This window comes from Schistocerca piceifrons, chromosome 7 (genome assembly GCF_021461385.2).
Source record: "Schistocerca piceifrons isolate TAMUIC-IGC-003096 chromosome 7, iqSchPice1.1, whole genome shotgun sequence".
NCBI lineage: Eukaryota > Metazoa > Arthropoda > Insecta > Orthoptera > Acrididae > Schistocerca > Schistocerca piceifrons.
The window spans coordinates 186,206,335-186,233,180 of record NC_060144.1 but is presented as its reverse complement, the minus strand read 5'-3'; the positions used below and the strand labels follow the sequence as shown (position 1 = coordinate 186,233,180).

At 41.4% G+C, this 26,846-nt stretch overlaps 1 protein-coding gene across 2 annotated transcripts in view; it reads left to right on the top strand.

Annotated features, from left to right (window-relative positions):
- Window positions 1-26,846, top strand: part of LOC124804911 — a 90,082-nt gene that overhangs the window by 17,945 nt on the left and 45,291 nt on the right. For both annotated transcript variants that reach the window (XR_007017380.1, XM_047265290.1), the window contains exons 2-3: window positions 10,985-11,348; window positions 14,390-14,540. Coding sequence is in view for 1 of the 2 variants with exons in the window: in XM_047265290.1 (XP_047121246.1) it covers window positions 10,985-11,348; window positions 14,390-14,540 (515 nt within the window). In the remaining variant the exon portion in view is untranslated. The remainder of the gene's footprint in view (window positions 1-10,984; window positions 11,349-14,389; window positions 14,541-26,846) is intronic.

Below are 26,846 nucleotides of genomic sequence, written 5' to 3'. Positions count from 1 at the left end.
TTTGTGGGACCAGTTCGGTGTCATGTACTATGAGGTGCTAAAACCAAGTAAACAATCACAGGTGCTCGTTATCGAACACAATTAATGTGTCTGAGCAGAGCATCAAAAGACAACTGGGCGCAATACACTGAGAAGCATGATAAAGTGGTTTTGCAGCACGACTACGCTCAACCCCACATTGCAAAAGAGGTCAAAACGTACTTGGAAACATTAAAATGGGAAGTCTTACCCCACCAACCATATTCTCCAGACATTTCTCTATCTGACTATCACCTATTTAGATCATGGTGCATGGCCTGGCTGACCAACACTTCCGATCTCATGAAGAAGTCACAAATTGGATTGATTTGTGGATCGCTTCAAAAGATGAACAGTTTTCTCGACGCTGGATTCGTACATGGCCCGAAAGATGGGAGGAAATAGTGGCTATCAATGGAAAATACTTTGAATGATACATGTGTAACCAATTTGTTTCATTAAAGCGTCAAATGTTGTTGCTTTTCGTATGCACCACTCATCAGTCAGTTATTGGTGGTGAGAGGTTGCCATTCTGTTATTTTACATATTATTCATCCAGGAATTTCCATTGATTTTATAAATATTGAACAGAATTGTATGTAATCTTCTTCATAGAAATAAGTATACTGTGTAAAATAAATATACCTAAAATAAATAATAATCCCTCAGCTAACAGCAAAATTAGACAAGACAACACAGTTGTTTAGTGAGCAAGTCATTATGTTGCAGATTAAATGTCCTTAGTGATACAATGTTAAATAATAATAATAATGATGATGATAATAAAAGTAATAATAATTTTGTGTAGCTCAGTGGTCTGGTGCAGGTCTTTCAATTGGACGCCACAGTGACGTCTTGCATGTCCCTAACCTACCCCGGTTATCCAATAGGGAAAGGGGACCTCCAGTTTAACATGGAGTCTGAACTGTGTGTCATTTCTGGCAAATCTCCACATCAGTGGGAGATGAATACTAGGCTAAAGGCTTGTGGGATGCAATGCCGTAGGTAACTACCCTGTTGTGGCTGAGATGCAAACCACTTAACTTCTGTAAAGATGTGATTACGTGCTGCAGAAATTTCATGTAACAGGGCTATTGTCAGAATGCTCTTGAAGGATGAGTCCAGAAGTTTCAACACCACAACCCATATCACTAAATCTGGAGATTAATGAACATCAGTATCACATAGGGAATCTGCATGATATGTCTTTTCTTCTTCTCATAATATTCCCATTTCTTGTATGGGGTTGGCATTGTTAGTTACGTGGGTGGGTAGAGGCAATGTTAGTAGTAGTTTGTGGCCAGATGCCCTTCCTGACTCCAGCTCTCCCCCAGGATGGAATCTGTGTACCCCATCTGTCTGCATATAGAGTAAATATATGTTTAAGTGTGAGAATGTTTTCTAATTGTTTGCATAGATTGTATCTGAAGCAGGACATGGGTACCAGCCTAGTGTTTACCTCATTGATGTGAAAAACTGCCTAAAACTACATCCAGGATAGCTGGCTCACCAGTCATGGTGTTCTTAATCCGTGAGATGGATTCGATCTGAGGCAAACTCACCTCCTCATATCCCAGAAGTGGTGCTTTAACACATTTAGCTATCAGGTGGGTCTGCACGTGATTACTGCCTTGTTGGGTTAGTACAAACAAAATTGGGATGTCAGATAAGCCACCATTGGCACTTTTTGCTGTGTATGAATTATATTCTAGCAATCACACTTTTTTTTGTGCAAAATGTGCAGTCACCAGCTCTCAGATTTGGGAGAAACTATAAGAAATGAGTCCATTAAGTGGCTTCAGTTTTCACAATTCCTGTTCTACTACCCTACTCAATAAATTGTATCAAACAATGTAAAATCCAGGATGGAATAATGACAAAATTATGAAAAGAGTACATTGCTACTCACTGTATACTGGAGCTATTTAGTCAGAGAAAGGCACAGCAGAAATATTGCTAAACAATAAGCTTTCAGCCAAAAGGCTTTCTTCTGAAGTAAATAACACACACACTCACATACAGGGTGGTCCATCTGAAGTTTCGGATGAGATTATCTCGAAAACTGTACGTCAGGTAAAAATAGTGGGTAAGAGCTCAAAGGGGGACATCAAATGGTACTACATGTGACCTCGAGCCCCGCCCCTTTGGGTGGGGCGGGGGGGCAACTTTTAAATCCTAAATGGATGCAGATTCGAATTCTCCATAAAAAAGTAATCTGTGGCGCTACCATGGCCAAACTGCAAACTATGGCTCAGTATAAAGGTCGGTGCAATGCGATCAGACGTCACTTCACTTTCAGATTGTGAACCATAAACATCAACTGATGAAAGTAAATTATTCTTTAGTGAAACATGGTTCACTATCCTCCTACAGTCCGCAGCTCGTGGTCTTGCTGTAGCATTCTCGCTTCCCACGCACAGGGTCCTGAGTTCGATTCCCGGCGGGGTCAGGGATTTTTCCTGCCTTGAGATGACTGGGTGTTGTTGTTGTCATTTTCATTATCATCATTCGTCTCCATTACAGTCGGAGGAAGGCAATGGCAAACCACCTCCACTAGGACTTTGCCTAGTACGGCGGTGCGGGTCTCCCGCATCGTCCCCCGTGCTCCTCGGAGTATGTGACATCATCATATCCTCCTACAGAGATTTTTGATATGATATTAATTTTAATGCCATAGCAATTAAACTGCAGCTGCGCAATTGTATGCAGATAATTTCCCAAACAGATGACATCTAAGTGAAAACATTATTAATTGCACTCAACGAGCTCGAAATGGATACACGCACTGTCCACCTCGTCATCGTGAATACAATGAAAATGATGCTTGTACCCTTACCGTTCTTGTCTGTGTTCAACTGGATCCCAAAATGGGTAGTCGTGTGATTCAGAGACAAACTGGAATACCGAAATCAACTGTTTTCAGGATTTTAAAGGCACATCAGCATCATGCGTATCATATCACACTGACACAGACATTAACACTGAAAGATATGCAAATATGCGTGCATTTCTGCCAATGGGCCTTGGAAATGATAAGAGGTGACAATGATTTTTTTAGATACGTTATGTTCACCGATGAAGCCACATTCAAAAACAATGCCGAATTAAATCGTCGTGATTGTCATTATTGGTCCCCTGTCAATCCACACTGGCACCGACCGGTTGACAATCAACACAAATGGTCGTTAATGGTCTGGTGTGGAATTTTAAACAGTTACTTAATAGGACCATATTTTTTTGACTGAAATGTTACTAGGGAATCTTATTTACAACTTCTCCGCGATGATTTGTTGGAGCTAATGAAAGATGTTGATTTAGAAACTAGGCAACGAATGTGGTTCCAACAGGACAGAGCTGCTCCCCATCATGCTAAAAATGTGCGGAAAGTTTTAAATTTACGGTACCCTGGTCAGTGGATAGGACGCAGTGGACCAATTCAGTGGCATCCACGTTCACCAAACCTAACATCTCCTGATACTTTCTTGTGGGATTATTTAAAAAATATTGTTTATGACAGACAGCCCACAACCCAAAACGATATGGGGCAATGCATTCAAAGAGCATGTGCAGCCATACCACGGGATGTGCTGCTCAAAACTGTGGACAGCTTTTGCAGACCATTGACTTTATGCATTGAAGGAAATGGGGATAATTTTGAACAATTTCTTCGTGTCTAATTTCATTAATTAAGCACCCCAACATGTGAGAGGCAAGGGGACTCACACTAATGAAGCACCCCAACATGTAAGAGGCAAGGGAACTCACACTAATGAAGCACCCCATGGGAACATCATTCTACAGCGTCCATTTCGTTGTTCCTGAGTTACACTAAAAGAAGGATACAGTAAATTTTGTACAAAAAAAGCTTAATTTGGCGTAACAAAAGGGTTGGTGCACATTTTTTATCGATTTGATGCGTCTGTCTCAGATAATTCTAAATAAATCAGAGTTCTTCGCCAATTTTAATTTTTCTCTATTTCAGCACCATCTGTCAATGGTTTAAAAAAATGTTTCAGACAAAAGTTGATTACTTTTTTTGGAGAATCCGAATCTGCAATAAAAAAAAATGGGTGTTTCCATTTAAGATTTAAAAGTTGCCTCTCGCCCCACCCAAGGGGGCGGGGGCTGGAGGTCATGTGTAGTATCATTTGATGTCTCCCTTTGAGCTTACAAACTTGTCTTACCCACTATTTTTACCTGATGTATAGTTTTCGAGATAATCTCATCCAAAACTTCAGATGGACCAGCCTGTATATATGACCACTGTGGCTGCTGAGGCCAGACTGCGAGCAACTGCACCATGATGAGAGAAGCAGTCTAGGTGGTGGGCGTAAGGAGGAGGCTGGGACATGGATGGGAAGGGACAGTCACAGTTGGTAGGTGGATTTTGTGGGTGACGAGAGGGAAAGGGGGGGGGGGGGAGGAGAGAAGTAAAAAGATGCTGTGTGTGTTGGTGAAATAGAAGGCTGTGTTGTGCTGAAGTGGGAGCAGGAAGGGGGATAGGTGGGTGAAGGTCAATGGCTAACAAAGGTTGAGCCCAGGGTAATTATGGGAATGTAGGATATATTGCAGGGAGAGTTCCCACTAGCACAACTCAGAAAATCTGGTGTTGATAAGAAGGATCCAAATTTCGCAGGCTTTGAAGCAGTCATTGAAGTGAAGAAAGTTTTGTTGGGCAGCATGCTCAGCAACTGGGTAGTCCAGCTGTTTCTTGGTCACAGTTTGTCAGTGGCTATTCACGTGTATAGACAGGGATGAATGCAGGACAGTGGTTGCAGCTTGGCATGTAGATCACACAACTACTTTCACAGGTAGCCCTGCCTTTGGTGAGAATAGTGATACTTGTGACCGGACTGGAGTAGGTGGAGATGGGAGGATGTGTGGGACAGGTGTTGCATCTAGGTCTATTAACAAGGATATGAGCTGTGAGGTAAGGGGTTAGGAGCAGGAGTGGAGAAGACACGTGTGGGACAGGTCTTCATCTAGGTCTATTACAGGGGTATGAGCCATTAAAGTAAGGGCTTAGGAGCAAGGTAGAGTAGGGACACCTGGGTCAGGTCTTGCATTTAGGTCTGTTACAGGGATATGGTCCATGAGGTAATGGGTTAGGAGCAAGGGTGAAGTAGGGATGCGTGGGACAGGTCTTGCATCTACGTCTGTTGCTGGGAAATGAGCCATGAGGTAAGGGGTTAGGAACAGGGGTGGACTAGGGGTGGGTGGGACAGGTCATGCATCTAGGTCTGTTACAGGGATATGAGCCATGAGATAAGGGCTTAGGCGCAGGGGTAGAGTAGGGATGTGTGTGACAGATCTTGCATCTAACTCTGTTACAGGGATATAAGCCATAAGGTAAGGACTTAGGAGCATGGATGGAGTAGGGATGCGTGGGACAGGTCTTGCATCTAGGTCCATTAAGTGGTTAGGAGACTTGTTGGAGTAGGGATTCCTACTCCACCTCTGCTCCCAACCCCTTGCCTCATGGCTCATATCCCTGTAGTAGACCTAGGTGCAAGACCTGTCCGATACATCCTCCCACCACCAACTACTCAAGTCCAGTTACAGGCATCAAAGGGAGGGCAACCTGTGAAACCAGTCATGTGATCATGTGTGCTGCACCTAGTTACTGTACCCTCTCCCCACCACGTCTCTGTATGCTTCCACAACCAGCACTCTTTTTGTCTCCCACCCCTACCCTGCTATCCTTTCACCTTCCATCATGCACAGTCATGTGTGTACTTCAGAATAGGGCCTCTTGGCCAGAAGCTTACTTGTTTAGCACATATTTATTTTTATTTCTCTCTCTCTTTTTTTCTTTTTTCTGTGAGTAGCAATCTATCCTTTCCATATTATTGTCAATAAATTGTACATTGAGTTGACAAAAGTCATGGGATAGTGATGTGCACATATACGGATGACAGTAGTAGAGTGTACACAAAGTATAAAATGGGAGGGCATTGGCAGAGCTGCCATTTGTACTCAGGTGATTCACGTGAAAAGGTTTCTGTCACGATCATGGCTGCATGATGGGATTTAACAGACCTTGAATGCAGAATGGTAGTTGGAGCTAGATGCATGGGGCGTTCCATTTTGGAAATAATTAGAGAATTCAATAGCTCGAGATCGACAGTGTCAAGAGTGTGTCAAGGACACCAAATTTCTGGTGTTAACTCTCACCACAGACAGCACAGTGGGTGACCGCCTTCACTTAACAACTGAGAGCAGCAGTGTCCGCATACCGTGCTGAAAGACGAGCAGCACTGTATGGAATCAATGTGGGACGTACGACATACATATCCATGTGGTCAGTGCGGCACAATTTGGCGATAATGGGCTAATGCTGCAGACAACAGATGCGAGTGCCTTTGCTAACAGCATGACATTGCCTGCAGTGCACACCTGGGCTTGTGGCCATATCACTTAAACACTAGATGACTGGAAAACTGTGATCTGGTCAAATGAGTCCTGGTTTCGGCCAGTAAGATCTGATGGTAGGGTTCGAGTGTGATGAAGAGCGCACAAAACCATGGAATCAGGTTGTCAACAAGGCATTGAGCAAGCTAGTGGTGGCTCCATAATGGAGTGGGCCGCGTTTACACGAAATCAACTGGTCGTCTGGTCCAACTGAACTATCATTGATGGGAAAAAGTTACATTCAGCTACTTGGAGACCATTTGCAGCCATTCGTGGACTTCATATTCCCAAAGAACAATGAAATTTTTAAGGATGACAATGTGCCATGACACAGGGCCACAATTGTTCGTGATTGGTTTTAAGAACATTCTTATCAATTCAAGAAAATGATATGGCCACCCAGATCGTCCAACATCAATCCCATCAAATGTTTGTGGATCATAATCAAGAGATCATTTCATTCTCAAAATCCTGCACCAGAAACACTTTCGCAATTATGGATGGCTGCAGAGGCAGTGTGGTTCAGTATTTCTGCAGGGGCTTCCAACAACTTGCTGAGTCCGTGCAACATTGAGTTGCTGCAGTAAGCCAGTAAAAAGGAGGTACCCCATGACTTGTTACGTCAGTGCATATTGTATATGTGATTGTTTTCTTTCTTTTCATTTACAGCTTATCTTTTATTTACCACTAGTTTTTGTTGTCATTTTCATTATGTGATGACTAACTTGCAGCAGTCAGCATCGTCATGGTGCACTGAGTTCACATTGTGCACTGTATTTTGTATCTACAGTTATTCCAGATAGTATCTATTTATTTATTTTTTTCAAGATTTGTGTCTACAAGAGACTTGTGTAAATAAGAATTGAGTAAATAAATCTGCATTTAACCATGCTGCTTTGGTAAAGGGCATACTTTCCTTTGCACGTAATGTCCACTGGAAACATCACTTTGCAACCCAACCCCAAAACCTTTCCAATAGCAAGTCTGACATTGAACCCTGCCTTGAACAGTTTCGACCATGATCCCAATTGACCCACACCCACTACCTCAGAATCAACTTTTACAGGCCTTCCAAGAATTCCTAACATCCAGCATTGCTTCACATCCTTCCTCAGGTCCCTACAACGTGACCCTAACCTCTCCTCAGCAGAACTTCAGGCTTTGCATTCCCTAAAAGCTGAGAACTCCACAATTATTGTCCCAGCAGACAAAGGATCTACCACTGCGATACTTGGTCAACAGTGAAGGTCTACACCAGCCGTCTGACACCTCTACATGCAGCATCTGTCATTAAGATCCCATCCCTGTGATTCAAACTGACCTGCAGTCCATCCTAAAAACCTCAGGCCCCTCACAAATACTTACGCCTCAGTCCACAGAACTTCTTACCCCACCCAAATTATGCACCCCCACCTTTTACTTTCTTCCTAAGATCCATAAACTCAATCATCCAGGCTGTCCTGTGGTTGCTGGCTTCAAAGAACCCACCGAACCTTAGTTGCTCAAAACCTGCAACCCATAGTATAAAGACTTACCTCCTATATTAAAGATACCAACCATTTCCTATATCATCTGAAAGCCATGCTTGCCACCATCTCCCTCTATACCAACATCCCCCACATACATGGTCTGTCTGCTGCTGAACATTTCCTCAGTCAATTCCCACCTGATTCCAAGCCTATGACATCCTTCTTGCTCGCCTTAATCAACTTCGTACTTACCAACAATTACTTCACCTTTGAGAGGCAGAAATACAAACAGATCAGGGGTACGGCCAGGGGAACCAGGATGGCTCCTTCCTGTGCCAACCTTTTCATGGGTTGCTTGGAGGGGCTTTCCTGGGAACCATAAGCATTCAGCCCTTGGTTTTGGTTAGATACATTCATAACATTTTCGCCATATGGACTAATGGTGAGGCTGACCTGTTAAAATTCCTGGAATCTCTAAATAACTTTTCCCAGCTGAAGTTCACATGATCCTATTCCAAATCCCATGCCACTGTCCTTGATGTTGACCACATCCTCACTGAAGGCCAGTTGCACACTTCTGTCTACATCAAACATACTACAGTTGCCATCCTTTCCATGTCAAATGTCTCCTCTCATACAGCATTTGCATTCAAGGCAAACATATTTGTTCGGATGCAGACACTATACAGCAGTACACCACAACTCTCACTTCAACCTTCACTGGATGTAATTATCCCAACAGCCTAGTTCTAAATCAAATTTCCAGGCCATCACATCCAATCCTGGTACTGCTGATCCCTCCAAAAAACAACTTCAGAGCAGTCCCTCCAAAAAACAACTTCAGAGCGCACCACTAGTCACCCAGTATTATCCTGGTCTCGAATGTATCAATCAGCTGCTTAGACAAGGCCATGACTTCCTAAAAATCATGCCCTGAACTGAGATCCATTCTGTCTGAGATTTTGCCCACCACACCCAGATCTCTGCATTATCCTTTTCAGACACTATGCTCCTTCTGCTCTCATCTCCCTACCCCTATGACCATCCCCAGTGCAAGACTTTCCCTATGCACCTTCCTTCCAACACCTATTCCAGCCCTGTAACTGGTAAAACATATACTATCAAATGGAGAGCCACCTGTGACACAACACATGCCATATACCAGCTGTTATGTAAACACTGTTTGGCCTTTTACATCAGCATGATTACCACCCAGTTATCAGTCAGGATGAATGGGCATAGGTAGAGGATCTATACAGGCAACACACAATATCCTGTTGCAGAGCATCCTGTACAACATGACAATCGTGACCTCAGTGCCTGTTTCACTACTTGCACCATCTGGATTCTTTCCACAGAAACCAGTTTCTCAGAATTCCACAGGCAGGAACTAGCACTACAACATGTCCTTTGTTCTCGCCACCCACCTGGCCTTAATTTACGTTAATTCCTTGTGTCTCATCATTTATTCACAGTAACTACTTCTTTCTTCTCTCTCTTTTAGTTTTCTGCATCTTTCATTTTGTGATACTTGTTTATTTTTCACCGTCCCCCCTCCCACCTCTGTTACATACAATGCATGATGTTTTAGTACTAATCTCTGTTTTGCATATTACCCTGTCTTCCACCTGTAAGCTCTCAGGTTTTCAAATCTCATCCAGTGCAGTTCTGAACAATCAGTCTTTCCTTCTCATCGCAAATGTTAGTCCCCCTTGACCCGGGGTTCTGGGTGGCTTTTCTGAACTTTAGCTCTTTCCCTAAACCTCTCCAGTCTTTTTCTTTCATCCCTCTACCTTCCCCTTCAACTCTTCTGCCAGAAGCCACTGGCTGTGAAAGCTTGTAAGAGTTAAATCCTTTTGTGTGTGTGTGTGTTCCCCTGCCACTGCTTTGTAAACAGTATGTTTGTGTCAAAGGATTTTGTTCCTGTGTTTGAAATTACACAAAATCCTTTCATTGAAACAATTGTACACAAATTTTATAAGGGAAATTTTTAAGTAAATAGTGATTGATTGCCACTTAGCCAATTATCATCTATGTAGCTTGTTAGACTTTCTTATAAAAGTGCTATAAACCAGTTTCTGTTTCAGGCACATATATGTTACTATTGTTGTTATTATTATTATTTATTATTATTATTATATTCATCCACCTCACTTTTCTGTTGTGTAAGAGATATTCATAGTGTTTCTTCTATGTCAGGATTTTTGCAATTAAAACAGCAGATAAATCCTGAGGGAATGAAACCACTACCTGCAGATAAATGACTGGTGACACATTTCAAAGATCACATAATCATGCTGAAGAATTAAACAACACAACCATAGCATTCTTTACTCCTGTGGGTGCACAATGTGTATGTAACACAGCCATAGTTGTCACTGCAGTCTCCAACTTTTCAGTTGCACATATTTAATTACTATTGCATACGCAGCTTCGAGGTAGTGTATTTTCGAATACAAACATTTCCTCCTCTTTTACAGTGAACACATTTTACACTACTCTATCCACCTCATTATCCATCTGAAGCCCTTCTCTGCTTATTAACACAATGCTCTTCTCTTTTGGAAAGTTACTTTCTTTATGGCTACTTTCATTTTTAATCCCTGCCTCGTGACATTTTTTTCTCCAACCAATTCCAGTGTATACACTTGTCATTATACCTCTGCCTGGTCAGAAAACACACTTTTGCCCTAGTTAAAATCCAGTCTCACAAGGATCTTCGATTTTCCTGGTTCCATAGGCTCCTAACTTCAACACACTTTTTACACTATTACTCCGTCCAAGCAGAAACCTTACTGGACTGCATCTAACAATTTTTAAATGCAAATTGTGTGTGTGTGTGTGTGTGTGTGTGTGCGTGTGCGTGCACGTGCGCGTGCTTGTGTAAATGGGTGGGTGGGTTGAGGGAGCGGGGTGTTAGGGAGGAGTCACAAAAATAATATAAAAATATCTTAAACTAATGTGATTTTCTCATCTTTTACATCTGTTTATGCACCGCTCATAATTCATCTGTAGGTGAGTCGTTGCATTTCCTCAAATTACTTTTTATTTTTAGTTTATCCTGCTGATTAATTATTTTTGTACAGAGGACCAGTATTTGGCAGAAATGCTGTGAAAAAGAAATACCAAATGAGGTTCTTGAAGAAATCACAAGTAATTTATACCCAGGATGGTCCCACTGTGGTACAGAGACTAACTGGCATTGTGTTTATAAAGCATGGCGCAGGTGGATGAGGAAGAGAAAGACACCTTGCACTGTAAGATCTGTTTTCTCATCCGAGGAGAGACTTGAGTGGGTCACGAGTGTGAAGGCCTCAGGTTCTTGTATTGTAACTGGGCATAAGGATGGCAGCATCAAATTTTGGAGTCGATTCAGTGGCTTTTTGGGAGGAGTATTCCATCATGCACGTGCTGTTACAGATTTGGGACTTATGATATATAATCCAAAAGGTTGGTTCACTGATTATAATTTTGTAAACACTCATTACGTTATGGTTGTATGTGTTTGTGTATGTTCACAGAATAGTTTATGCTTATGGTTTCAACATTTCTTTGTCACCAGCTACTCCCATAGGCCCTCACATGTGAGGTAAATGTGGAAATAGCCTTAAGACAATTAATTTGTTTTGAGACTTTTGATTTTTAGGTTGCTTTTGTAATATTTTCAGCCCAGTGCTTTGAAGTGCCTAGCATAAGCAGAGATAATCATCACTTCAGAAATAGCATACAACAGAAGATAAAAACTTAATTTCTCAAGAGTTTGTCTCCCTAATAATCAAACAGTTCAAATACTTTAATCCTCGTATCCCATGTCACAATAGTTTTACAATTTGAGGATGAGCGCCATGCTACATGCAAAGAACAATGCTAGATCTAGGTGGAATGAAATATTAATCAGTGGACAGTGCAGGATGGAATAACAACTGTATAAAGAGGATAGATTGCTACTTGCCACATAGAGGAAGCATTGACTCATGTACAGGCACAATGAAGAAGACTGCTAAACATTTAAGCTTTTGGACAGAATGGGTTCCCTGTGCCCGGAGACAGTGGTCGCGCCCGTGTGTGTGTGTGTGTGTGTGTGTGTGTGTGTGTGTGTGTGAGAGAGAGAGAGAGAGAGAGAGAGAGAGAGAGAGAGAGAGAGAGAGAGAGTTGTTTTCATGTGAATGTCCATGTGATTTCTGTTTTGGAAAGAGGACGTATTTGCCCAAAAGCTTAAATGTTTAACAGTCTTTTTCATTTCGCCTCTCTGTGACTCAACACTTCCTCATGTGGTGAGTAGCAACCAAATCTTTTCATATTGTTGGAATAAAAATATTAGTATTTATGGGTAAATTTGTAAAGAAGAATTAGCCAAGTTTCTTTCCACATCTTTTTATAAAGATAAAATTGCATTTATAATGATACACATGCTTTGCTCCAATAAATTGTATTACATTCCTCCACTCACCCCACCACTCCTCCAGTACACCTTTGAACTTTGTAGTGGGCAGATGTATTTCATCTGATATAGATCCTATTATCAGGAGTGTTACGGATTATGGATCTTATGTATAGTCATATCACAGAAATTACCATTTTGAGTTTACTTGGAGACAAAATTGTGAGTTTTGCTCGTACCATGCCATATTATTATGTAGTGAAACATGAGAAAAATAAGGCATGCACATGGTGATGTATGAAAAAGGTTCATTACAATGTTGGACAAGTCATAGTATGATATGATGATCAATGCCATGAGGTGATGTGATAAAAACTTGTAGTGCTCGAAGCTAACATGTTTTTACATAAGTACATGCAGCAGTATTTATTACAAATCTATTACAGTTTCACAGTCCTTTGTTTGTTTAATATTTAGAACGGTATCCATTGTGATGAATACTCATGACAAGTTAAAATTCCCTGCCAGACTATAGTCAAGTCTTGGTCTGGCATGAAATTATAACTTGTCACAAATCTCTGCAAGAAAAGTATTCATTTTCCATACTACACTATTGATAAGTGAAAGGAATGAGCCATTGTAAATGAGATCATAGAGACATGACACAAGTTCATATTAGCCATGACTGGAACAGGAAAATGTCTTCACCTTCTTCAAGGGCTATAATCTAACATCACTTTAAGAGCTTTTTTTCTGCTGTGAGGAGGGGGGGAGGGGGGGGGGTTTCTGTGTGAGGATTTGAACACCATTCCTCATGAATGAGAGAGTCCAGTGTGATAAACCAGTATGCTACCTCTCTTACCGTAGCTAACAATCAATAATTAATGATCTGATGTGCCAAAGAAAGAACTTGCTGAATGAATACTTTAAAATCAGTCATCCCCAATATCCATCCAAAGACCCTAAGATTGACATGTGTTAAGTATTTAAGTATTTGTCAGTCAAGTACTATGACATTCTTAAACACACTGCATGGTTTTTATCAAGCTGAATTGCCCCCATCTAAACGAAGTCGTAACCAAGGTCCTGATGGTATAACTTTCCCTCCAGTGACAAAATTTATGTAGCCAAGACTGAGAGTGTGTACGTGTTTGTTATCAGTTAACAACTGTGCATGGTTTGACTAGTGTTCCATACTGATTTGACTGCCATCAAGTCTCGGTTAAAATGAATGAAGACAAGTGTTTGTACTTGCAATATCTTGCACCTGAACATTCCTTGGAAATAATAATGAGGACCTATGATTTTGTTTCATCACTAAGTCATATGGATCTCCATTTCATGGATGATAAACAGCTCCACGGCATGCTCCTCATCTTGTGCATTAACTAGATCTCTAATTATGTTTTCCCCCTTCTTCTTATTTGAATGTCACATAGTTTTCTTTCTTTTGTTTTCCATCCTCATTCAGTCTTATGGCGTGCTTGCATCTTCCTTTTGGATTATTGGTATCTTTTAGCAAAGCTTTTTCTTCTCATGTCACCTGCATTCTTTGTAAGCTTTTCACTATTCTTTTGTCTTCCTGCATCTTTCATTCCCCTCAACACACATTAATTCTTTTTTATGTTAGTTTTCATCTATGACCTGTGGGTTACCTGAAGCTCAATAGTAACATTCTGGAATTTGAATCATGGCTGATATGGTGACATCCTTTACTGCAGTCTCTCTCTCTCTCTCTCTCTCTCTCTCTCTCTCTCTCTCTCTCTCTCTCTGTCACTTGTGGTTTGTGGGTTTCTCCTTTGCTTCGGTCCGTACACATTAGTGGATTTTTTGGGTTTTATCTCCTCTCCAACACCTTTACATTGTTTCTTTTCCAGTTTTCTATCATTTCTTTCTTCTGGGGTAAGAGATTGCTTGAATGGTTCTGGAAACTAGACACTGAATCTTGTTGGATTTTTCACCTCTTCCGTAAGTTCAAAATTTAGAGATTGCTAACTTCTAGAACATTCTATAGTTGGTATCTGCCTCTTTGTCTCTAACTTTTGTTCGATTTTAGTATTTATGCATGTTGTATTAATCTTTGTATTCTTAACTACTGAAAGTTCTGCAGGTAACTTGTTCATCCAGAATACAAAATGGGATGTGAGACACAACCTGTTAATTTCTACCTCTAAGGACCGTAGTATCAAAATTATTAACTTGGAGACTGGATTTACAAGCTGGTCACTGACATGTCATCTGATGCAGACCTGTATGGTGAGGTAAGGAAGATCACCTAGTTAAGTTCATCAGCTCACATATTACTAAAAGGTTTTCTTTTCCATTTTGCTTCTGCATTTACAGTGGTGATTCAAAGAAATGCAGTGACCACAATGCTTTGTGACACAAATCTGTTTTTACAATAACTGGTATATGAGTGCAATCATTCACGCCTATTATGAATTAGTTGCAGTTAACATGTTCTCCAGACATTACAATAAACTGAGCTGTAAAAAAAATTATTTTTTGCGTATCTCATTGAAAAGACCACTAAAAATACTACTTATATTCATTATTGAATGCAGGAGGAACAAGACTTTGGTCAGGCAAATACAGGATCATAAATACAAAATCAAATAGGGGTAATGCAGGAGTAGCTTTAATAATGAATAGGAAAATAGGAGTGCGGGTAAGCTACTACAAACAGCATAGTGAACGATTTGTTGTGGCAAAGATAGACACGAAGCCCATGCCTACTACAGTAGTACAAGTTTATATGCCAACTAGCACTGCAGATGATGAAGAAATTGATGAAATGTATGATGAGATAAAAGAAATTATTCAGGTAGTGAAGGGAGACGAAAATTTAATAGTCATGGGTGACTGGAATTCGACAGTAGGAAAAGGAAGAGAAGGAAACGTAGTAGGTGAATATGGATAGGGGCTAAGAAATGAAAGAGGAAGCCGCCTGGTAGAATTTTGCACAGAGCATAACTTAATCATATCTAACACTTGGTTCAAGAATCATGAAAGAAGGTTGTATACATGGAAGAACCCTGGAGATTCTAAAAGGTTTCAGATAGATTATATAATGGTAAGACAGAGATTTAGGAACCAGGTTTTAAATTGTAAGACATTTCCAGGGGCAGATGTGAATTCGGACCACAATCTATTGGTTATGACCTGTAGATTGAAACTGAAGAAACTGCAAAAAGGTGGGAATTTAAGGAGATGGGACCTGGATAAGCTGACTAAACCAGAGGTTGTACAGAGTTTCAGGGAGAGCATAAGGGAACAATTGACAGGAACGGGGGAAAGAAAAACAGTAGAAGAAGAATGGGTATCTTTGAGGGATGAAGTAGTGAAGGCAGCAGAGGATCAAGTGGGTAAAAAGATGAGGGCTAGTAGAAATCCTTGGTTAACAGAAGAGATAGTGAATTTACTTGATGAAAGGAGAAAATACAAAAATGCAGTAAGTGAAGCAGGCAAAAAGGAATACAAACGTCTCAAAAATGAGATCGACAGGAAGTGCAAAATGGCTGAGCAGGGATGGCTAGAGGACAAATGTAAGGATGTAGAGGCTTATCTCAAGAGGGGTAAGATAGATACTGCCTACAGGAAAATTAAAGAGACCTTTGGAGAAAAGGGAACCACTTGCATGAATATCAAGAGCTCAGTTCTAAGCAAAGAAGGGAAAGCAGAAAGGTGGAAGGAGTATATAGAGGGTCTATACAGGGACGATGTTCTTGAAGACAATATTATGGAAAGGGAAGAGGAGGTAGATGAAGATGAAATGGGAGATATGATACTGCGTGAAGAGATTGACAGAGCACTGAAAGACCTAAGTCGAAACAAGGTCCCGGGAGTAGACAACATTCCATTAGAACTACTGACAGCCTTGGGGGAGCCAGGCCTAACAAAACTCTACCATCTGGTGAGTAAGATGTATGAGACAGGCGAAATTCCCTCAGACTTCAAGAAGAATGTAGTAATTCCAATCCCAAAGAAAGCAGGTGTTGACAGATGTGAAAATTACCGAACTATCAGTTTAATAAGTCACAGCTGCAAAATACTAACACTAATTCTTTACAGACGAATGGGAAAACTGGTAGAAGCTGGCCTCGGGGAAGATCAGTTTGTATGCCTTAGAAATGTTGGAACACGTGAGGCAATACTGACCCTACGACTTATCTTAGAAGCTAGATTAAGGAAAGGCAAACCTACATTTCTAGCATTTGTAGACTTAGAGAAAGCGTTTGATAATGTTGACTGGAATACTCTCTTTTGAATTCTGGAGGTGGCAGGGGTAAAATACATGGAGCGAAAGGCTATTTACAATTTGTACAGAAACCAGATGGCAGTTATAAGAGTCGAGGGACATGAAAGGGAAGCAATGGTTAGGAAGGGAGTGAGACAGGGTTGTAGCCTCTCCCCGATGCTATTCAATCTGTATATTGAGCAAGCAGTAAAGGAAACAAAAGAAAAGTTCGGAGTAGGTATTAAAATCCATGGAGAAGAAATAAAAACTTTGAGTTTCGCCAATGACATAGTAATCCTGTCAGAGACAGCAAAGGACCTGGAAGAGCAGTTGAACGGAATGGACAGTGATTCGAAAGGAGAATATAACATGAACATCAACAAAAGCAAAACGAGTATAATGGAATGTAGTCGAATTAAGTCGGGTGATGCTGAGGGAATTAGATTAGGAAATGAGACACTTAATGTAGTAAAGGAGTTTTGCTATTTGGGGAGCAAAATAACTGATGATGGTCGAAGTAGAGAGGATATAAAATGTAGACTGGCAATGGCAAGGAAAGTGTTTCTGAAGAAGAGAAATTTGTGAACATCGAGTATAGATTTAAGTGTCAGGAAGTCGTTTCTGAAAGTATTTGTATGGAGTGTAGCCATGTATGGAAGTGAAGCATGGACGATAAATAGTTTAGACAAGAAGAGAATAGAAGCTTTCGAAATGTGGTGCTACAGAAGAATGCTGAAAATTAGATGGGTAGATCACATAACTAACGAGGAGGTACTGAATAGAATTGGGGAGAAGAGGAGTTTGTGGCACAACTTGACTAGAAGAAGGGATCGGTTGGTAGGGCATGTTCTAAGGCATCAAGGGATCACCAATTTAGTATTGGAGGGCAGCGTGGAGGGTAAAAATCGTAGAGGGAGACCAAGAGATGAATACACTAAGCAGATTCAGAAGGATGTAGGCTGCAGTAGGTACTGGGAGATGAAGAAACTTGCACAGGATAGAGTAGCATGGAGAGCTGCATCAAACCAGTCTCAGGACTGAAGACCACAACAACAACAACATTCATTATTGTTGGCTATGTCATCATTGTTGTATCTAGGTATTGCTGCAGACATGGAGCAGATTTGTTAATTGCCACAAAAACCCATATTGTTAGTCACAAGATTGTAATTTAAATAAGAATTTTGTGGTAGTATCTTCTTGTTGGCCTCTGCCTGTGATCAGTTAATAGTTCATTTCACATTAAATACTTGGACCAACTGTACCTGTGTGATTCATTACAATAATGAATAACACAGAAAAAAACTGCCATATCAGTAACATTAATTTTTTTTTGCTATCGTAGGCTTGTTTCAATCTTAAATCATCAGGGAAACAAATATTATCAACTTAACGTGGGAAGACAGTTAACTGACATCAAAAGAGGTAGAACACAGGAGTCAACTGTACAAGGCATCATAGTTTCGAATGAAACAACAAACTTACTGTTACGAGTCACTGTTTATTTATATCCACAACATGTTTTGAAGGTTTAAACCTCCATTATTAGATGGATTTACACATGTTTGTCTGACATATGTGTGTGTTGTGTTACAATTTTGGGGAAACTTGTTGCAGTGTCTTCAGTGGTCACATGTTCCTTTCTCTGTCGTAATACATCACATGTAAACTTCGAAATGCATTGAGGATATAAACAAACAGTGACTGGTAACAATAAGCTTGTTGTTTTGTTTTATAGCAATAACAGTCACAAAAAAAGCCTAGCCTAAAATGTTCGCATCATAGTTTTACAAAATAATTCAGTTTTTTATATTGCATGAACAGGTTATAAGTGCCTGTTGGATAGTGCAAAAGTGACATGAGCCGTCTTTCTTCTAAGCCTGTTTTGCTGTTGTTGCACAGCATTTTAGTAATTAAGTGATGAATAAAATTTTGTTGAGACCAACTGGGACAATGCTAACTGGAGCACGCCTGTTGAGTACTTAACAGTGGCGTAACCAGTGTCAACAGTCAGAAGATCTGAAGTACAAACAAGCAGGAAGTTCATTGCCTTCGACTGTGGGAGGGAGTGTGTCAGGAACACCTGAGTCAGCACCTTGACAACAAGTGCAGAGCAGATGCAATGCTGTTCTGTCAAAGGGGCTACATTCGGTTACCAGTACGGGGGCATCTTTTCATGTACGGCTATAAAACCTTCATCTTTCTTCCACTCATGCTCAGAGGATGACCGGTGAATACGACTCGCTGCCAGCTTGGAATCTTCTACTATGAATCTGCAGCCATCCAGCTGTGGAGGAAACTACACACACACCAGTGATTACCCAAGGATGAGGCCCAGGCTGATCTTTCATGAATGAAGAACCAATCTGTCCATCTACAAACTGTTCAATTTGAGAGCAGGGTGCTTATGCACCATTCCTGGGCAGTCCAAGTACTGCCTTACCGGCTGTACGCTGGGGCTGCCCTCTGTGTTGCTGTTGGGTCTTCCGTGTACACACACTCTTCACAACCAAAAAAGGGCTTGCATATTTCTGGGGCCGATCCTAAGCATGCCTACATTCAGTGAGAACACTGAGGCTGCGGCAGGCCCTCACAGTCACGCCAGGTTGCAGAGATGCGCTGGCCACCATACCCTCCTAGGACTAGACCGTGCCACTGGCCTGGGATAATGCCAGGGGTGCACCAGCAGATTTCTCGCCAGGTGCTGATGTGCTGTCTTGTGACTCCATGCAACATGGACTCAGCATGGCTGCTGCTGGGCTGCACTGGGAAGAAAACAGAGTGATTGTAAAACTCTCAGAAATAAATGACTCAGTTGAATGATGTCTCATTAGAGCGTCAGCACACCACAGGACCTCACCTCCCCACCTCCACTCGACTATCCTACATCCATAAAGAAGGCTGCATATGGCGGGTGTCTACAAATTTGGTGTCAGAAGTGTTGACATCGGCTGTCGCCGCTGTTGAGGAGCCACATCTGCATATCAGCAGCCATCGACAGCTGCCATTATGCGGTGCAGTGAGTTACCAGTTTTTGTTGGCCTATTTTATTTAGTTTTGGGGCAATGTTGAGTTAGAAGGATCTGCAGAAGAACTTGAAAGCAACATTGTTTAGACCACAGGAACCTGTAGACCTATCACAGTTCTTCGGTACCTGTAAGGAAGAATACTTAAGGCCAACTAGGTGCCACTATTATAATTTAACAAGGCATGAATTTCCGCTTACCAGGGCAATGCCAGTAAAATACAAAACTTTAGAAGTTTTGGCCATGAAGCATGGCAGCGCACTGAATCCTGCTGGGCTGTGATACATAGGAAAGATTGATGATGCAGTTATTTTTGTTTATTAATATTGTGTTGGTATAAAGGCATCCCACTTGTTCTGAAGTGTAGTTGAAAATGAAGGTTTCACAATGATGTGAAATGTGTTCAGTAACTTTGTGCAAAACCGTTGATGTTTTGAAAAATCAGGCAGCGCTGCTGCTCCAGGATAAAACAGAACAGAGCCAAGCTAGTGAAGAAATGCAAAGGAAACTTGAATCATTACTTGCAGCAATTGGGCTGACACAAGCACAAGGAGGGGGTATCAAGACTTTGGTTACTTGACCTATTCCATCCTTTTCTCCTGCAGCAGCTAGTCTCATTATGCCCTTTTCTGGGAAAAAATCCGAGGATGTACCAGCCTTTATGGATGATTGTGAAGGAAGCATCTAAGTTATCGACTTGGTCCAATGCGATGTATCTGTCTGGAGCTAAGTTATGGTTCTGGGTGACTCTAAAAGAATGTCACATACCATGATACCCTTAGTAAAGCACAGACATTTGACCAGCTGACTGAAGGTCTTACACAATGCTATTGTGAGCAAAATAGTGCCAGATTTTTCAGGGAAAAGCTCATGGGATTAAAATAGAGGCACAATGACTCAGTAGTGGCATTCTCTGACAGAATTAGTATGGTGAATTCACAGACTTACGAATTAATGCACAGTGCAGAGACAGATAGAACCCTCTTGCCAGAAGCAGAAAATAGGGCCTTGATTGTATTCATAAGGAGTATTTCAGTGGGTATGTCATGAACCATGGACCTTGCCGTTGGAGGGGAGGCTTGCGTGCCTCAACGATGCAGATAGCCATACCGTAGGTGCAACCACAACGGAGGGGTATCTGTTGAGAGGCCAGACAAACGTGTGGTTCCTGAAGAGGGGCAGCAGCCTTTTCAGTAGTTGCAGGGGCAACAGTCTGGATGATTGACTGATCTGGCCCTGTAACACTAACCAAAACGGCCATGCTGTTTTGGTACTGCGAACGGCTGAAAGCAAGGGGAAACTACAGCCGTAATTTTTTCCGAGGGCATGCAGCTTTACTGTATGGTTAAATCATGATGGCGTCCTCTTGGGTAAAATATTCCGGAGGTAAAATAGTCCCCCATTTGGATCTCTGGGCAGGGACTACTCAAGAGGACGTCGTCATCGGGAGAAAGAAAACTGGCGTTCTATGTATCGAAGCGTGAAATGTCAGATCCCTTAATCGGGCAGGTAGGTTAGGAAATTTAAAAAGGGAAATGGATAGGTTAAAGTTAGATATAGTGGGAATTAGTGAAGTTTGGTGGCTGGAGGAACAAGAATTTTGGTCAGGCAAATACAGGATCATAAATACAAAATCAAATAGGGGTAATGCAGGAGTAGCTTTAATAATGAATAGGAAAATAGGATTGTGGGTAAGCTGCTACAAACAGCATAGTGAATGCATTGTTGTGGCCAAGATAGACATGAAGCCCACGCCTACTACAGTAGTACAAGTTTATATGCCAACTAGCTCTGCAGATGATGAAGAAATTGAGGAAATGTATGATGAGATAAAAGAAATTATTCAGGTAGTGAAGGGAGATGAAAATTTAATAGTCATGGGTGACTGGAATTCGACAGTAGGAAAAGGAAGAGAAGGAAACGTAGTAGGTGAATATGGATAGGGGCTAAGAAATGAAAGAGGAAGCCGCCTGGTAGAATTTTGCACAGAGCATAACTTAATCATATCTAACACTTGGTTCAAGAATCATGAAAGAAGGTTGTATACATGGAAGAACCCTGGAGATTCTAAAAGGTTTCAGATAGATTATATAATGGTAAGACAGAGATTTAGGAACCAGGTTTTAAATTGTAAGACATTTCCAGGGGCAGATGTGAATTCGGACCACAATCTATTGGTTATGACCTGTAGATTGAAACTGAAGAAACTGCAAAAAGGTGGGAATTTAAGGAGATGGGACCTGGATAAGCTGACTAAACCAGAGGTTGTACAGAGTTTCAGGGAGAGCATAAGGGAACAATTGACAGGAATGGAGGAAAGAAATACAGTAGAAGAAGAATGGGTATCTTTGAGGGATGAAGTAGTGAAGGCAGCAGAGGATCAAGTGGGTAAAAAGACGAGGGCTAGTAGAAATCCTTGGGTAACAGAAGAGATAGTGAATTTACTTGATGAAAGGAGAAAATACAAAAATACAGTAAGTGAAGCAGGCAAAAAGGAATACAAACGTCTCAAAAATGAGATTGACAGGAAGTGGAAAATGGCTAAGCAGGGATGGCTAGAGGACAAATGTAAGGATTTAGAGGCTTATCTTAAGAGGGTTAAGATAGATACTGCCTACAGGAAAATTAAAGAGACCTTTGGAGAAAAGAGAACCACTTGCATGAATATCAAGAGCTCAGATGGAAACCCAGTTCTAAGCAAAGAAGGGTAAGCAGAAAGGTGGAAGGAGTATATAGAGGGTCTATACAGGGACGATGTTCTTGAAGACAATATTATGGAAAGGGAAGAGGAGGTAGATGGAGATGAAATGGGAGATATGATACTGCGTGAAGAGTTTGACAGAGCACTGAAAGAACTAAGTCAAAACAAGGCCCTGGGTGTAGACAACATTCCATTAGAACTACTGACAGCCTTGGGAGAGCCAGGCCTAACAAAACTCTACCATCTGGTGAGTAAGATGTATGAAACAGGCGAAATTCCCTCAGACTTCAAGAAGAATGTAGTAATTCCAATCCCAAAGAAAGCAGGTGTTGACAGATGTGAAAATTACCGAACTATCAGTTTAATAAGTCACAGCTGCAAAATACTAACACTAATTCTTTACAGACGAATGGAAAAACTGATAGAAGCTGGCCTCGGGGAAGATCAGTTTGTATTCCGTAGAAATGTTGGAACACGTGAGGCAATACTGACCCTATGACTTACCTTAGAAGCTAGATTAAGGAAAGGCAAACCTACATATCTAGCATTTGTAGACTTAGAGAAAGCTTTTGACAATGTTCACTGGAATACCCTATTTCAAATTCTGAAGGTGGCAGGGGTAAAATACATGGAGCGAAAGGCTATTTACAATTTGTACAGAAAGAAGATTGCAGTTATGAGTCGAGGGACATGAAAGGGAAGCAGTGGTTGGGAAGGCAGTGACACAGGGTTGTAGCCTCTCACCGATGTTATTCAATTTCTATATTGAGCAAGCAGTAAAGGAAACAAAAGAAAAATTCGGAGTAGGTATTAAAATCCATGGAGAAGAAATAAAAACTTTGAGTTTCGCCGATGACATAGTAATCCTGTCAGAGACAGCAAAGGACCTGGAAGAGCAGTTGAACGGAATGGACAGTGATTCGAAAGGAGAATATAACATGAACATCAACAAAAGCAAAACGAGTATAATGGAATGTAGTCGAATTAAGTCGGGTGATGCTGAGGGAATTAGATTAGGAAATGAGACACTTAATGTAGTAAAGGAGTTTTGCTATTTGGGGAGCAAAATAACTGATGATGGTCGAAGTAGAGAGGATATAAAATGTAGACTGGCAATGGTAAGGAAAGTGTTCTGAAGAACAGAAATTTGTTAACATCGAGTATAGATTTAAGTGTCAGGAAGTCATTTCTGAAAGTATTTGTATGGAGTGTAGCCATGTATGGAAGTGAAACTTGGACGATAAATATTTTAGACAAGAAGAGAATAGAAGCTTTCGAAATGTGGTGCTACAGAAGAATGCTGAAGGTTAGATGGGTAGATCACATAACTAACGAGGAGGTATTGAATAGAATAGGGGAGAAGAGGAGTTTGTGGCACAACTTGACTAGAAGAAGGGATCGGTTGGTAGGGCATGTTCTGAGGCATCAAGGGATCACCAATTTGGTACTGGAGGGCAGTGTGGAGGGTAAAAATCGTAGAGGGAGACCAAGAGATGAATACACTAAGCAGATTCAGAAGGATGTAGGCTGCAATAGGTACTGGGAGATGAAGAAACTTGCACAGGATAGAGTAGCATGGAGAGCTGCATCAAACCAGTCTCAGGACTGAAGACCACAACAAAAACAATGTCATGCTGGGTGGTGATTGATCTCGGGTATCAGGATTGCTACGCAGCTGGAAGAAATGGATATTGTGACTCAGAAACGGAGTGACATTGGTGTCTTCTCATCTGACATCAAATGCTGTAGATGTGCATGGGGTGGCCATGTGAAGATCTAGTGTCGACAGTCACAGCACTTTGAATGTAGTGAGATTGGGCATAAGGCACTTGACTGCAAAAGTAGAAAGGAGGATAAGTGCAGTAAAAAGAAGCATTTGTTAAACAGGAATTAGAGGCCATTCCCAACAAAATAGTATACTGCGAGGTTGGGTGCAGAGACAGTTTGTTGCTTGCTTGGTACAGTGAATAATAAGGTACATGAATTTTTGATAGGCACGTGTGCACATTTTGGTTGTTAGTAGGATGGAATTGAATGACTGGGTAGACAATTTCATGAATGGGAAGATTAGGAATTAGAAGATACTACTTGTGTGCAGATGTGGTTAAAGAAAGTAATATAGGGGTATCAGCTCCAACTGTTTTGAAAATGTGGCAGTGGCAAACAACGTGAGTGTGGGCTGTATGAATAGCAATGTGGGTAATATTCATTTAGGTGCAGTAGTATCTACACCACTGGGTGATAATGATTGTTGTTTTGAGGTCACGAAGTCTGTGTCAGTGGTAATGAAAGTACATGTGTCACTGATTTTTATTTCCTGCACAGTGGAACTGCAGATGGTGATATTAATGTAGGTACTATGGAAAAATGTGCAGAAAGCTGTTGATGATGTTAGTTGTGCTACAAATGTTTAGCATAAAGGAGGAGTGCAGGTACATTTGTTTCCAAAGGATGTTGATGTACCACCATTTCTAATGCTCCCACCTTCTCCAAAGGAGAGAGGAGAGGAGAGTAGCAAGGGGGAAATGCTTGTAAGGTTAATGAGTGAATTGACAAATACTATTCCTTTCAGGAATGTATGTCTGAGGTTCAGGGTGAATTTGACAATGTTTACAATGATGTAAGTAATGAGGGTAAGAGGAAAAGCTGTATAATTGTCCTTTAAAGCACAGTCAAATTTGGCAAGGCATTGTTTCACCAGAAGGAGACAGCTACAAGTGAGACAACAATGCAAGGTTCTATTATCGTGAAAGAAGAATCACTTAAACTGAGTATGGCATCACTAAGATGCATTGTGCACAGTAAAGTGCCAAGAACATAACAAAGTTTGTTTTGAAAAGGAAAGGCATTGCAATGTTTAGTCAATCTGTGAATAGCTGTAATGTAAGAGAGGTAAGTGGAGCTACCAACCAATATGTTGTATCTGGTAGTACTAGAAATAGTTTTGAGACTGGGTATTTTGAGCAAACACAGGGGAAACTTTTGTTTCAAATACATAGTCCCAGATGATGTACTAAAACAGTTGGCTAAAAAAACCTCCAGGCAGGCAAAGACAGAAGCCATAAAATATGACTAGGAATTAGTGTAATATCTGAAGGAGAGTATGACTTGTGAAATTAGCCCTCAATTTTTGAGGGAGATATCCCAGGAAGGGTGAATTAATGGAAAATGTGTATTAGTTGGTAAAGTGTAAAAATTCTAGCCAAATTTTGTAAAGGAGTGGGGGAATGTTACACAACACAATAGTAATTAAGTGAGAAATAAAATTTTGGTGAAACTGACTGGGACAATGCTAAGTGGAGCATGCCCGTCAAGTACACAACAATGGTGTAACCATTGTCAGCACTCAAAAGAAGCAAAGTACAAACAAGCACGGAGTTCATTGTCAGACTGATGGGGAGGGAGCATCAGGAATACCTGATTCAGCATCTTGACAAAAAATTCAGAGCAGACACAAACCTATTCTTTCAACAGGGCAAGGCCGGCTGGGGTGGCCGACCGATTCTAGGCACTACAGTCTGGATCCGCGCGACTGCTTCGGTCACAGGTTCGAATCCTGCCTTGGGCATGGATGTGTGTGATGTCCTTAGGTTAGTTAGGTTTAAGTAGTTCTAAGTTCTAGGGGACCGATGACCTCAGAAGTTAAGTCCCATAGTGCTCAGAGCCATTTGAACCATTTTTTTTCAACAGTTCAATGTGTAGTAACTATACAAGGGATGATGCAAGAACACCTTTTGGGTTGCAAACTTTGCATTAAAAAAATGCTCTGAAGTTAAGCAGTAGGCCAACAAAGAACACCAGCACATTGGGAAAATGGGAGCGCACTTAGTCATCAGTGTTGGCACATCATGTCATCTACAGCTATAAAACCTTTGCCTTCCTTCCACTCATCCTCAGAGTGTGGCATCACTGATACCAATGGAAGGACACCTCTACTGGCTGCAGGATGACTCCATGAATACGTCAAAGTGTTGCCAGTCACTTCCAGCATAGAATTTACTGCCACATATCTGCAGCCCTCCGGCTGTGGAGGGAACTTCAACTTTGTGAGCTGCATTTTTGTTGGTCACACCTGTAGCTACCTGAAGGTGAGTGCCACACCCTGGGCAGTCCAAGTACTTCCTTACCAGCTGTGTGCTGGGACCAACTCTTGGGCTGTTCTCTGTGTTGCTGTCGGGTCTTCCATCGACACGCCATCTTGACAGCCAGCAACAGCAGCACACAGATTTCTAGTGTTGAGCTTATGCCTAGCTACACTCAGTGAGAGCACCGAGGCTCTGAGAGATGTCTACAGCCACACCAGACTCCAGAGACATGTCGGTCAGTACCCTCCTAAGACGAGGCTGCAACACTGACCTTAGACAACGCCAGAGACCGCTCCGACTGATCCCTTGCCAGGCATTGATGCACTTTCCTGTACCTCCACACAGCATGGGCTCAGCTTGGCCACTGCTAGGCTGCACTGGGAAAAAGACACGTGATTGTGAAGCTCTCAGAAACGATTGACTGTTGGTTGAATGATGTCTCAGTAACTCCTCAGCGCACCACATGACCCCATGTTTGCACCTCCATTCGAATATCCTACACCTAAGTAAGAGGACAC